This window comes from Erythrolamprus reginae, chromosome 1 (genome assembly GCF_031021105.1).
Source record: "Erythrolamprus reginae isolate rEryReg1 chromosome 1, rEryReg1.hap1, whole genome shotgun sequence".
Classification (NCBI taxonomy): Eukaryota; Metazoa; Chordata; class Lepidosauria; order Squamata; family Dipsadidae; genus Erythrolamprus; species Erythrolamprus reginae.
In genome coordinates this window covers 82069046-82083722 of record NC_091950.1, presented here as the reverse complement: position 1 = coordinate 82083722, position 14677 = coordinate 82069046, and the positions used below count along the sequence as shown (strand labels likewise).

The 14677-nt window shown below is 38.5% G+C and overlaps 1 protein-coding gene across 1 annotated transcript; it reads right to left on the bottom strand.

Moving 5' to 3' along the window:
* Nucleotides 1-8391: 8391 nt before the first annotated feature.
* On the bottom strand, nt 8392-9981 carry CHRM5 (cholinergic receptor muscarinic 5). The gene has a single exon (XM_070734166.1). It carries the CDS (start codon nt 9979-9981, stop codon nt 8392-8394), a length of 1590 nt encoding a protein of 529 aa, XP_070590267.1.
* Between the last annotated feature and the right edge of the window lie 4696 nt (nt 9982-14677).

Here is a 14677-nt window from a genome sequence, read left to right as displayed (position 1 = left end):
GTCAAGAAAGATCTTATATAAGTCTCTAAAGGAACCTTTTTTCTTTATTTCTTAATGAATACCAAAGCAACCTACCAGTTTCCAACAATGCATGATATACAAAACATTGTTTCAGACTCCCACACACATATTGGGGAAATCTACTGAAGCTGCAGTTAAGAGAACTGAAACATTTTTGTTGTCCCCGATTCTGATGTGTTTAGAGCCACTGAGAATGAACTCAGTTGACATTTCCTAAATAAATAAAATTAATAAAATCAATAATGTTAGGGTAGTGCAAGATTTGCAGAAGAACAGAGAGAAAATACTCATTTTTTAAACTGAGGTTTCAGTGTAGATTGGAGATGGAATATAAAATGGAATGGTTTCAGTTGTTTGATTCCCACATGTCAAAAACAAAATTCTACCACTTTTCAATACTGGCACATTTAATCAGTTGCTTATTGACTCAAAATGGAGTAATTGCTTATATGTAAAAATGTGACTAATTACAATGGAGTTCATCATAATTGAACAGGAAGGGACAAATCTCATTCATATCAGAGACTCCTGTACTGATGAATATATGGAAGTGGATCCAGTCATTGTGTATTTAATTAATCAAACATCTTCATTATCATTGTGCTTTGTCTTCCAAGGATATTTTTCTGCTGCGACTTATTTATTTTTAAATGGAAAATAAACTGAAATTTCAAATATTATTGGAAATTATCACTGCCAAGTAAAAACAATTGCAATACCATGGAAAACACTGGATTATATCTTTTACAATATGAAGAATGAAACGTAGCATTTTCTTCTTCTAAGAAAATGTAAATGTTCAGATTTGGAATTTCATCTCATTCAACTCAGTCGAAAATCATTGCTCTCTGTTCAAAGCTGTAATTAAACTGTATTTTTAAATTATCTCTCTTCAAGACACTCACATAGTGGAACACTTTTCAAACAAGTGTGGGAAACAGCTCTCTTGAGACTCTATCAAAAAGTCACTTTTCTGCGTGTATTGATTTGCAATTTATTTGTCTAATTTTTGTTTCCCTTTCTTTCTCATGCATCTTTGTGATGCTGAAGAAAGCTAAGGCACTCATATAAATAGTAATTTAATATTTATGCAGCAAAACAAAAAGCAAGGCATTATTTAAACTTTTATGTCAATAATAATTCAACACATACATTTTTAATACACATTTTAAACATTACAAGAGAGTTATACAAACCATTTCCCAGAGCATGAAAACCCACAGCTTTGGTGCTGTGATGAAAAAGCTTGTCCTCTAATGCTTCCATCAATTGTGCATCTGATGTTAGTTGAATATGAATCAGAATCTTTCCTGGTGATTATATGAGATAAAATAAATTATTCAAGGTTGTGCGATTCTCACCTGTAGAATTCAAATGCTTATTAGGACTTTTTTAAAAAAGATATAGACTTTGGATCCAACATCTGATCTTTTCTGCTTTGGAATGATGTATTTGGCAAAAAAAAAAAAAATTAAATTCATCATCTATTAATTCAATTACTTGGTTCATCATCCTTGGGACTTGCTTACTTATTATGAAGACTTGGTTAGAAACATACATCCAGGTTGCTTTTCTGATGTACTTCTCAGCTGACCAATTACCAGGTTATCAAAGAGTTATGTCCACATAGCTTTTTTCCTGCTACCCACAGAATGTCAGGAGTTTCAGAAAATGGAAATACCTACAAAGGAGGAATAATTGGTGAAGTGACAGATTTTAAGAGATGGCAAAATTGGCTTGCTTGATAGGGAAAAGGCATTGGAAATCCTTAATGAAATTTTGGCTGAAAAGGGGAAAAAATAAACTTGTGATTTATGGTTTGGATGATTAGAGAGGGTAGGATACCGAAGAAGGAGCCACAATTATAACTATAACTATTCTAACATTTCTAATTGCTGTAAATAAGATTGGATTCTTTATAACTCCCTTTTTTCTTTCCTTATTTATTCACATTTTACTTTTCTTTTTTAAAGTTTTCTTTTGCTTTTATTCTGTAAAAAAATATCTTCATAAGAATTAATTTAAAAAAATAAAGTCAGGAGTTATTAGTAAAGCTCTAGGGATGGAATCCAAGAACACTCTAAACCAGGCATGAAATTCAAAAATTTTCCCCACCAGTTCTGCTTGGTGGGCCTGCCAGAGGAAGGATACTGCAAAACCCCCATTCCCTCCCCTCTCCTGGGGGAAGGATGTTGCAAAATCTCCATTCCTACCACACTCTGGGGCCAGCTATTTGCCAGTCCTCTGAATTACTCAAAATTTCCACTACCAGTTCTCCAGAACCTGTCAGGACCTGTTGAATTTTACCCCTGCTCTAAACACATATTAGTATAGGACAGTGATGGCGAACCTTTTTTTCCTTGGGTGCCAATAACGCATGTGCATGATGCGTTGAGTGCCCATATCCATAATTCAATGTCTAGGGATGGCGAAAATGACCTCCCCTGCCTTCCAGAGGCCCTCTGGAGGCCTGAAACAGCCCATTTCCCAAACTCTGGAGGGTCCGGTCAGCCCCATTTTTCCCTCCCCAGTCTCCAGTGGCAAAAATGCCCTCCCCAATCCCACCTGAGACTCTCTGGAAGCTGAAAATGCCCTCCCAGAGCCTCCGGGTTAGCTGAAAAACAGCCAGCCGGCACACACATGCACATCCAAGTGAGCTACAGTAATGGCTTGCATGCCAGTAGATATGGCTCCACATGCCACCTGTGGCACCCGTGCCATAGATTCACCATCATTGGTATAGGCCAAAACTCAATGAGAGAATTAGTAAAATTAGGTACCCTAATACTGTATATTGTAGATTTCAACTTCTTCCTAGTTACTATGAGATTTTCAAGAACAAATGTTACAACAGGTCAATATTAGAACAACCCTTATGTGGTTACACAAGTGTTCATGATCAAAGTTCTATTTAGGAAGAAGAACTATCCTATTGTGGCTCCATAGCATACTTCTGTTTCAGCTGCTAATGTAAGAATTTCTATCAATTTGTTCCTTGGCTATCAACTTTCTCAATAGGTCCTCTTTTGCTGGAAGTACCTTCATCCCCTTGCTTAAAAGAAGAGAGTGTAACTAATGGTAAAATATCACAATTTTTCCTAAAACACTGTTTTTTAATGTTATATTTAGTATCCAGGAAGTAGTTTCCATATATCTTTAACAATACAAAATTGGTCCTTTAAAATCCCACCATTTTGGGAATCAAATTAACATAGTTATGAAATATGATGCTCAACTTGTGCTTGGAAATTTCCAATGAATAAGTGTTCCACTGATATTGGTTTCTCTTTTGAATTTGTCTATTAAGTTTTCCTTAATATTTAACTTAGAACAGATTATTTAGTCTTGGTTAACAACATTGATAAAAGAAACCAACTCCTCATATAATATGTCCCTCAATTTTTTAAATGGATACCGTATTTTTCGGTGTATAAGACGCACCAGTTTATAAGACTTACCTAGATTTTAGAGGAGGAAAACAAGGAAAAAAGCATTATAAACCAGAGAGAAACAATGAAAGAGCCTGCAAGGTAAGAGCAGGAAAGATCGTTAGCAGCTAGTTAGGGCTGGGGAAAAAAGCTACATTCAGTGTATAAGACGCACCCTAATTATCAGCCTAATTTAGGGAGAAAAAAGGTGTGTCTTATACACCAGAAAATACGGTAACTTTGAATATAATTCTTGAGCCAACAATCTAATAGACATGGCTTGGAACCCACACATAAATTTACCTGCTGATCAGAACGTCATCTGAATACATATTAAGTAAATACCTGATTTTAAAATGAAATAGTTTATCTTCTAATACAGATACATTCTTTACTTTAGCATATTTTAATAACAATACAAATGCAGACATTAATAAACAAGATTCAATCAGAATAGAGCTGGAAGGGATCTTTGAGGTCTACTAGTCCTATCCCCTGCTCAAGCAGAACATCCTATAACAGTGATGACAAACCTATGGCACAGGTGCCACAGGTGGCACGCAGAGCCATATCTGCTGCCACATGAGCTGTTGCCCTAGCTCAGCTCCAATGTGCATGTGTGTGCAAGCCAGCTGATTTTTGGCTTCCAGAGAGGCTCTGGGGGAGATGGGGAGAGCGTTTTTACCCTCCCCCAGCTCCAGGGAAACCTTTGGAGCCTGGGGAGGATGAAACACAAGCCAACTCTGCCCACCAGAAATTGGGAAACAGGCCGTTTCCAGCCTCCAGAGGGCCCCCAGGGGTAGGAGGAGCTGTTTTCACCCTTTCCAGGCATTGAATTATGGGTGTGGGCACTCGCACATGCACAATAGCTTGTGCACATACTCTTTCGGCACCCAAAAAAAGGTTCGCCATCACTGTCCTATACTATTTCAGATAACTGACTATCCAATCTCTTCTTAAAGACCTCCTGAGATGAAGCACCCACAACTTCTGATGGCAATCTGTTCCACTAGTTAATTGCTCTCATTATTAGGAAGTGTCTCCTTCCTGGTTGATTTTCTCCTTGGTTAGTTTCCATCTATTGTTTCTTGTCCTGCCGTCTGGTGCTTTGAAAAATAAGTCCCCTTTGTGGCAACCTCTCAAATACCGGAATACTGCTATCATGTCCCCACTAGTCCTTGTTTTGTCCAGATTAGCCACACCCAAATCCTGCAACCAGTCTTCACAAGATGTAATTCTTATCTTTATAAAATGCAACATAAGATGTAATTAATCTGGTTTTAAGGATTTGAACTCATTCCAGGGTCATTCAAATCTCTTTTGACAGTTTGGCTTAAATTTAACTCCTGAGCCTTCAATGAGCTATTTGCATTGGCACTGTAAATCATATATTCTCTTTCCGAGAATGTTGAACCAAGATAGGAACTGTTCTACCTTTCTTTGTTATCAGTCAGTATCTACTTTCCCATGCCATTTTGACTTGTTCCACCTCTGTGATACATTTTCTCTTACACATTTTCCTTCTTTCTTAAGATCACTTTTGTTCTTCCAGAAATTTAAAAATACACCAATCATAATAAGTTTTAGCTTTTACCTATTAATTCTCGCTTTGTCTTTAAACTGTTTCTGGAGTCTGAGTGCACCATATCTGCATATATAATTATATTTTTTGTGCAATAATTTTCCCCAGAATACAAAGCATTTGAAGGTGAAGCTAGAGGTGAAGTGTTGAACTTATTATTGTTATAGAATTCCATGCTTTTATCAAGCTTTGTCTAATAATATGTCCTTTCAAGTTTTAATATATATTTTTTATCCTTATACTAGAAATATCTGGGAGGTCCATTAGCCCGTCAGCTCCTTCTCACACTGATATTTTGATATTTAGGAATTTAATCTATTGCTATATATGATGAAGAACTTGCATTGGAATATAATGCAAAATTCAGAACACCTAGTTCACTATTTTTAAAATCTCATAAAATTTATTCTGCATTTTTCCACTCCAAAAAAATCTAATAACTGTTCTTTGCTAATCATGCAATATTTTCTTCTGGAACTGAAGAAACTGGCATCATTTCAAATAATTAAAAAGAAAACTTAGATAGTATATTGCTATTTTTAAAAAATCACAATTAATCCTCAATGGTAAACATTTATTTTTTTTAATCTTTGAAAATATTTTTAATTTTTTCTCCATAATTTGAGGTAATTTTGAAATATATCTTTATTACCACCAATCAGGAACAATCTCAAATATTTTACTGGCCAAGAAAAAGCTTGTGTAATTTTGTCCCAGCTCTTCAAGTTGTCTTTTTAATATTGTAATTGTTTGTGGCTGAGCTCTAAGCACCTTCTTTTTCAGACCACCAGCAGTTATGCTGAATTTCCTTTTTTATTCAAGTTATCCTGCCATGAAATGTTATATATTTCTGTTTTTCTTTTCTTCAAAATGAAGTTACAATTTTGACACTTGTTATATCTCTCTCAATTTGCACCTTCTAAAATGTGCAAATATACTGTATGGGAAAGGAATAAGCACACACCACTTTAATATAGTACCAGATATTTACCATGTATCCCAGAGTTTGGCAATATAATGTTTCAGTTTTTAGCAGCATAGGTTGAGCGTATATTTAACAGAAAACTGATACTTTGGCATCCATCACTGTGTATCTACTCAACACATACCATAAACATATATAAAATATTCTTATAAAGGTGACAGTAATTTTCCATTTAACCTCAATAATAGAAGGCAAGGGTCTTTTAGCAATAAAATTGTGACAAGCAAATAACTTTTACAATCTTTACACATTTTGCCAATATTACATAGCTTGAGTCATAGAAATGCGTTGTCATTTGAATCAGACACACACATATCATATGTACATGTATTTTTTAAAAGCCGGAATACCCCAAAAGCACAATGGATATGCTTCAATGTTGACTGAAGATAATAATCAAAAGGTCTTTATGGGAATCCACATTTTCCTTTAACAAACAGCATAGCTCCAATTGGCACAATACAGAAACACTTAGAATCAGTCACATGTTCACATTATTATACATTTTGTTTAAATGATTATTAGTCCCAGTATAAAAATAATTGGGGGACTTTTTTGTAAATAACTCACATGTAGTCAAGTTATCCAAAATATTGTTTCAATCCATACTTATGGAGACGCTTGTTAAAAATCACAGAACAAGCTCTATAAGAAAGAGCTTTTGACTTCATTGGAATCCTTACTGTTTTGCAACTCTCATAAACTTTGCAGTGTTAACTCAGAACTATGCAAAATTACACTTTACAATCATACTATTACTACATTTACATACAACTAACCATATCAAGCTATGGATGTGGATGTGAACTGAGCTGCATTTAAATTGCAGTTCAGCAAATAATGAATGTGCAAAGCTTGACAATCAAACTTAGAATTACAAATCCACATGTCCATGAACTTCAGATTCTTCTAATCCTACAGATCAATTTTCCTTTAGTGTTGAATTGATGTTAGCATTATTTTCCAAGTAAGAATTCCTGTGCATTTACATACATACATACACCGAGTTTCTAAATCCTTCATATTCTTGTTTATAAGTAGAATGCATTTCCCCACCTACTGTATATCACTTTATATGAAGAGCTTGACTATTCCACTGAATTGTACAGAGAAACCATTTCAAATGAGAAACTGTGTACGTATTTGTAAAATTCAAGAGATAATTAATTATTTTATTTTCATAGAACTATTTCTGGATCCAGATAGATAGCTATGAAAATCTGGACCCAAAAGACATGGGACTTATATTTTCACTTGGTCATCGTAATTATTTGGTTTTGACAAGATCGGTTAATTTGGTAGCTGATTTTAATTCATACTCTGCTATTCAGAAACTATTCTAGTTACCTGCCTTTGTTTTGTAAGATTCAAATTTTTGCTGAAATGATTATGTATTAAATACATTCTTATATAGATTATAATTTCTATTCAGGTTGATGGGATAGACTCTTTGACAAGTTGTAGTTGTTGCCCAATAGATTTAATTACTTCTGCTGTGGGGATTAAAAAGGTGAATATTGCCACTAAATATCTAAACAAAGAGAGGTAGATGTTTTACATATTCCTCTCTCTTTAAAATGCTATAATATTATTCATATCTGATTACACAATTTATAACATTCAAAGAGGAATATGACCCAAAACTATTCCATGCAAATATTTTTAAAACTATGGATATAAAGTATTAAATTTTAGTGTTTGATATGAGTTTTATATTTGGAACTTAGTACAGCAACTTTAAATCTTTAAATTATCCCATTCTGTTTCAGTATGCACCTTCTAAAAAGACCTTTTTCCTTACAAGTCACATCTAGCCCCAATTTTTAAAAAGGATGAATTCAAACTCAGTCATTGTTCATAATTCAAGCTGACATCAGGAACTTTTTTGCCCTCCAAAAATCAATTTCAATCATTTATCATGGGCTACAGATATATTCATTTCCTTTGCATCCGTTCAATTAATAGATAATTTTGCAAGGGGAACAGTGCTAAATTCAGTATGTTGCAGATCTATAATTTAACTTGAAAATGTCCTGGAAAAATATTTAAGAAGGCATAATATTAACTTTGCAAGAATGTGAACCAAATACATTTATGGATTTGCTCAATCACCAATTATTAAAGTCCTATGTTCTGCAATTTTCGAGCAGAAGTGTGCGACCAAAAGTCCTATAACAACACTCAAAATACTCCTTTGAATAGTTCCAATTACAGAAATGTTCAACATTGTGACTGCTTTCTTCATAATCATAAATCATAGAAATGTCGTTTCTTTTGCTTCCAAACACACAAAACAACAACTTTACAAATAAAGACCTGTAGCTAATATACACTCTCTGGCCAAGACCATTATGTTTCAGCTACTTCCTTTTAACTTAAGGCAGCTTTGTATTACCCTGCCAATATAATTTTTCTTCAATTTTTTTCTTCTTCCATTGACAAAAGAGCAACAACTTAAAGGTTTTTCTGAATGTTTTGTTACACAAAGCATAACAAATTGGGTTCACAGTACTGTTGACGTAGCACAACCAATAGCCAAGATGCCACAATGTTGAAGGAATGCAATCTGAGCAGAATGTGGAAACTAATACCATTATGTTGTAGGGAGTCCAGGTAATTATAAAAGCTAGAAGAATGGCACTTAGAGTCTGGGCTGCTTTACGTTCTTTTATAAGAACCATTCTTTTCCTTTTAGTAATTTGATTACTTAGATTAGGATCCATATTTTTGATGGAAGCGTCTTTGGATAAACTGGCAGAACAAGGAGTAATTTTGACTTTTCGGCAACCATTGTTAGTTTCTGTTGCACCACCAGCTTTAACCACCAACCGGAACTTATAAGCTACACACTTATTACTTTTTTGCACCTGACTTTTGGTTGGGGTTAGAAAATATTTCTGGGTGTCATAGTCATTCTCCTTATGTTGCTCATTGATGAAAGCTTCCTTTTTCTCTTCTTTTTGCTCATCAACCTTCCCTTTTACAGGGGTTTTATAGGCTACTTGAAAGACTGGATCGGGCGGGCATTTTTCCTCTTCTTCAGATGACGCATAGCTGCTGCAAGTGGTTAGTTGCTCTGCCCTCGACCAATCTTGGCAGGTGTTTTGAATCTGAGATGCCTTGGCTGTGGCAGAAGTACTTCGACTGGATGAAGACCATGAAGCCTGAGATTGGTCTCTTTTGGTCAAATTTTGTTGCCTGCAGCTAAAGCAAGATTTCAGCAGTGTTTTCTGAGGCTTTATTGTTTCAAACTCAGTCACAGAACTGGAGCCTTGAAGCTCGGCTAAATCCTTGGTTCGTTTTTCAGTCTCTTTGTAAATGCGGCAATATAAAATAGTCATCACTGAAACCGGGATATAGAAAGCAGCAATTGCGGTACCAAAGGTAACAATAGGCTCATACAAAAATTGTATTTGACATTCTCCAGGTGGGACAGTTCGCTCCCCTACAAGGTACTGCCAGCATAAGATTACAGGTGCCCACAGAACGAAAGAAATCAGCCAAGCCATACCAATCATAATCCCAGCTCTTTTGGGTGTGCGTTTAGCCCTATAAGTTAAAGGACGTGTAATAGAAAAATATCGGTCAAAACTGATAACTAACAAATTCATTACTGAAGCATTACTAGCTACATAATCGAGTGCTAACCATAAATCACACGCCAAAATTCCAAGAGACCAGTGCCCTATTAATATGTATGACGTATAAAGATTCATAGAAAATATTCCAATTATAAGGTCTGCACAGGCAAGACTGAGTAAATAATAATTGTTCACTGTTTTGAGTTGGCTGTTGACTTTGAATGATATCATTACTAGAACATTTCCCACAATGGTTATCAAACTTAAGATGGCCGTTACAGTAGCGATGGTGATTACTTCCCAAAGACTATGGCCTTCAAGTGTTTTTTGGCTGGAAGTTGAACCATTGGTGATGGTCAAATTGCTGTGTAATTTGTCTTCCATTCTTTTCTTTTTTTTGTGGTGGATTAACATCAGTGTCTTTTAATTTGCTTTAGGTACTTCATCTGTAATTTGAAGATATCCTTTAAATGACAAACAGAGAAAAAAAATTCATAAAATGAAGTGAACCTACCAAATGAATTTAGCATTAGAAAGCAACCTGTTGTTTGATTTCAATTGTGAATTTCATCAAATTTCAAAGATATTTTAAAGGAAGGATACATGAGTCTTTTCTAGCAATGCAACTCAACTACCCTTCCGAATCTGCTGTTCAACTTACCATATCTTGCTTAACATACCTTTGAATGGCTCTGCTTTCCACCTACTTTTCAGCAGCAATCCAGGTGGAAGTATTATTGGGGGTTTCATTTTCATTTATTTATTTATTTATTCAATTTTTATGCCGCCCTTCTCAGACTCAGGGCGGCTTACAACATGTTAGCAATAGCACTTTTTAACAGAGCCAGCCTATTGTCCACACAATCTGAGTCCTCATTTTACCTACCTTGGAAGGATGGAAGGCTGAATCAACCTTGAGCCGGTGATGAGATTTGAACCGCTGACCTTCAGATCTACAGTCAGCTTCAATGGCCTGCAGTACAGCACTCTACCTGCTGCACCACCCCAGCTTCATGCTGATATGATGTGGAAAGGCCTTGGAAGTGGCTGAACTAAGCCTCCAACATATCCCCAGTGTCTTGAGCAATGAGTTCAGAGGAGCTTTTTGGCTGCCTTTCTCTGAATGGTTTGCAGAGCCTCACTGTAAGTTTCTTTGCATGTATTCAGTCAACGATGGAATTAATGCTCAGTGGTAGCTTTTATTCAATCACGTCACATTGACTTGGAATAGGTAGATACTTTTTACAGAATATTGTATGTAACAGAAATTAGACTTCTATTATATCTACGGTCGACCTCACCAGGTTCCTAAGAGGTTAGTAAGGGACATACATAAGTGTACCAGAGTGCCTACCGTCCCGTCCTATAGTATCTCCTATATCTCCTGTATCTTCTCTTCTATCCATTATATCTCTTCTATCTTTTCTGCCATTCTCTCTAGTTATATTTACTTCTATATTTTCTCTTTTATACTCTTTTTGATACATTCTACTCATATATATCATCTATAACCTTCATTGTGTATAATTGTGTTTTTGGATGAAAATAAAATAAATAAAAAATAAAATATTCTAATTAATATAGAATACAATAAAAATAGTATTTCCAAGCCTTTTTTGTCAAGTAAGTCATCATAAAACAATGTTGACTAGATATTAATAAAGACTATGGCTTTCATTATTAATTCCCTTTTAACAAGTTTTTTCCGCACTGTTACATGAATGGACATTCTCCGTACTGAAGGAGTGGGTCCAGCAGTCACATGGGTTGCTCCTGTCCAATCCGTTGGAACTGAGCCTAGTATTAAAAAAGACTGCTGGATCCGCCCCTTCCCCAGAATTCGCTCAGTTCGCATATCCTGCGGTTGTATTGTGATAGCTCGTTCAACATTCTAACACCTTCCCTTCGATCTTTTCTTCAAAAGTAGTAAGAATTGTTTATCCTTATTTGTTTACTTGCACTAATAGCGCCAGCCGTTTGTGGCTCGGCTTTTTTCCTTTGGGAGAAGTTGCGGTTTCGTTTTCCCCCGGCTGTTTTGCCGTTTACGATCCCCGCTGCCGCTTGTGGATTCCTTTAATCCTTTGGCCTGGAGGTCTTGGTGCAAGTATTGCTTCATTGTTAAAGGGCTTAAGAAATACCTCCTGCGGAGTGAGACGCTTGTTTCTAGTCTCCTGGACTTAGTCGATCGCTTCCCCTTTAAGAAGTCTATTACGGAGCGATTTTTCGGCGCGAAGGCCTTCGCGCCCTTTTTAAATTTAGGCCTCTCGTGTTGGCCTTCTGCCAGCCGCGTAGGCCTCAGTCCACCGCTTGGATCCCGGAGTGGGCTTTGGGACGCTCAGGCTTAATTCTCCACCGGCTAAGCCTCCAACCAGAGTGCCTTGGTTACTTTAATTAAAGTTTAGGGAGGCTGGCCACGCTGTATTTGGGGACACGAACTCTGGGTTTGCCCAGATTGCCCTCAAGTCTCAGCAGCTCCGAGGCCTCGGAGCAGGATCCATTCCTCTTGGGAAGTCTTTGAAATTCTTCTCCCAGATTATTCAGTTATTTGGCTCAGCCTTGTCTTCTGTTAATTGTCAGACTATGGCTTCTTTTCCCAAGAGAGGCACTACCAAAGGTCCCAAAGAGGTTAGGCCTACTGGTAATTCTACTGAAGTTCCCCAGGCCTCTTCCTCCTCTTCCTCAGGCACCCATTCCTTAGCCAAGCCCACCAGGGCTGAGAAGAGAAGGGACCTAGCCCTACAAAAAATACATGATAAATCAGCCAAACGTTTTAAGGTGCAGGCCCAAGTGCATATCAACCCAACCCCCCCGGAGGCATCTAACCTGCCTCTTTCTGGGGTTCCTGTGCTATCCCTGGATGAGCCAAACCTAAATCCACCCCAACCTAACCTATGGGGTTTAGGTCCAGAGGAGCCAGATATTACCGAGGATTCCTCCCAGCCAGAACCTGCTCAGGCCCTCAGGGATCCTCCGGCTTTTCCGGCTGATATTTCTTCCTTGCCACCGGAGTTTCAGTCTATCTTGACTATTCTGACTAACACCATTGACGCTAAACTTTCATCTTTCAATGTGCCTTCTCTGTCTCATCCCCCTCCACGCTCCTCCCGTCCCGTGAGTTCTTCTCCTTCCTACAGAGCCCCAGCCATGGAGGTCTCTGACTCCTCTCAGGAAGAGGATGAGGACGTGGATGCAGAAGAGGATGATGACCCATTTCAGCGTCTGTCGGAAGATGAGGAATCTCAGATTAAGATTCCAGCCCCAGCTGCTATCTTTCCTTCGCAACTTTTCAAATCTCTCCTGCTTAAAGCTAGAGTATCCACGGGGCTAGCCGGGCAAGAAAAACAGGCTACTTCTTCCTCAGACCCTCCGGAGGAAAATCTTCCTTATTTCATGAAAGAACAGGAAGACAATGAGGTAATTCTATGCCCAAGTTGTTTAAGGATGCCTTGCTTAAACAGTGGGACCACCCAACTGCTGGCCTTACTCCCACTCCCAAGGACAAGAAGTTCTACAAGCTCTCCTCCGCCTATGAGGAACTCCTAACATGTCCCAAGCCAGATGAACCAGTGAAGACTCTCCACTCGACTGCCGCCATGCCTGGCGAAGCAGAGGAGGTCCTCCGGCCAGAGGACAAACGACTTGAGCAAATGCTCAAAAGGAGTCTTCTTGCAGACTCATGGGCCATTAAGAGTGCTGCAGCGGCATCCTTCTTTTCCAGAGCTATGCTCTTGTGGCTTCGTCAGCTCCAACCACACCTGCCTCCAGATGACTTACGGGGCCAACAGGATTTCAACAAAATCTTCGCAGCTGCCCAATATGTAGCAGATGCTACCCTCCAATCTTCCAGATTTGCAGCCAGGTCAGTAGCAGCCTCCACAACGGCCAGAAGACTTCTATGGCTCCGCCCTTGGCAGGCGGGAGTAAGACAGAAGTGGCAGTTAGCCATGGGTCCGCTGAAACGTAACCTCCTCTTCGGAGACCTTCTGGTCCCTCTCCTTACAGAGACCACAGACAAGAAAAAGGTCTTGGGACCTACCACCAAGAAGGCCCCTAAACCGTAGCCCTTTCGGCGCACAGGGCGTCAACAGGATCAGGGCTTCGCATTTCAAAGGAGTCCAGGTCAGTATTCCCCTCGGTTTCGATCCCAATCTAGAACCACCAGGGGCAGAGGTTCCCGTTATCAGAGAGGATCCTCTTCTACCAGGGCTTCCAAAAGAGCCAGATGGTAAGTTTTCCTCCTTTCCCATAGGCGGTCGCCTAGCCTGGTTCTCTTCCGCCTGGCACCGTTCTTGTAAGGACCCCTGGGTCATTGACACTGTGGAAAGGGGCCTAAGGTTAGAGTTCATTTCACCTCCCCCTAACCGTTTTATTTCTTGTCCTTCTCCCAGTTCCCCTCCATCTCGTATCCGAATGGAGGAGGCTATTTCTCATTTGTTGACTATTAGAGCTATTCAACCGGTCCCCTCTCTCCAGAGAGATTTAGGCTTTTATTCCATCCTCTTCATGGTCCCTAAGACCTCTGGAGGCTGGAGAGCCGTCTTAGATCTAAAAAAAAAAAAAAATTGAACCGGTTCATAAAATATAGGAAATTCAAAATGCATTCCTTATCTTCCATTTTAGCAGCTCTACATCGGGGAGACTTTATGGTGTCTCTGGATCTCACGGAGGCCTACCTCCATATCCCCATTGTCAAGGTCCATAGGAAATTCTGCGCTTTGCCTTTCAAGGCAGGCATTTTCAGTATAGGGCTATGCCATTTGGGCTCTCCTCAGCTCCCAGAGTCTTCACTAAACTCTTGGGATCCTTGGCGGCTCATATCCGGGCTTCTCCCATTCATATTTTATGTTATTTAGATGACATTTTAATTCATGGAAATTCCAGAACTGGTGTGGCTGCAGACCTCTCTTTTACCATGTCGGTTCTACAGAATCATGGTTTCTCCATAAATCTTAAAAGGAGCCACCTTGATCCATCCACTTCCATTCTGCATCTGGGAACTATCATTAATTCTGAGATATCCCAGGTTTTCCTCTCCACTGAGAGAAAACGCAGCCTTTTGGATCTCATTGCTCGCATCCTG

Bases quoted from the DNA above. Each gene is read 5' to 3' on its own strand.
- CHRM5 (XM_070734166.1), bottom strand. From the start codon at position 9,981: ATGGAAGACAAATTACACAGCAATTTGACCATCACCAATGGTTCAACT.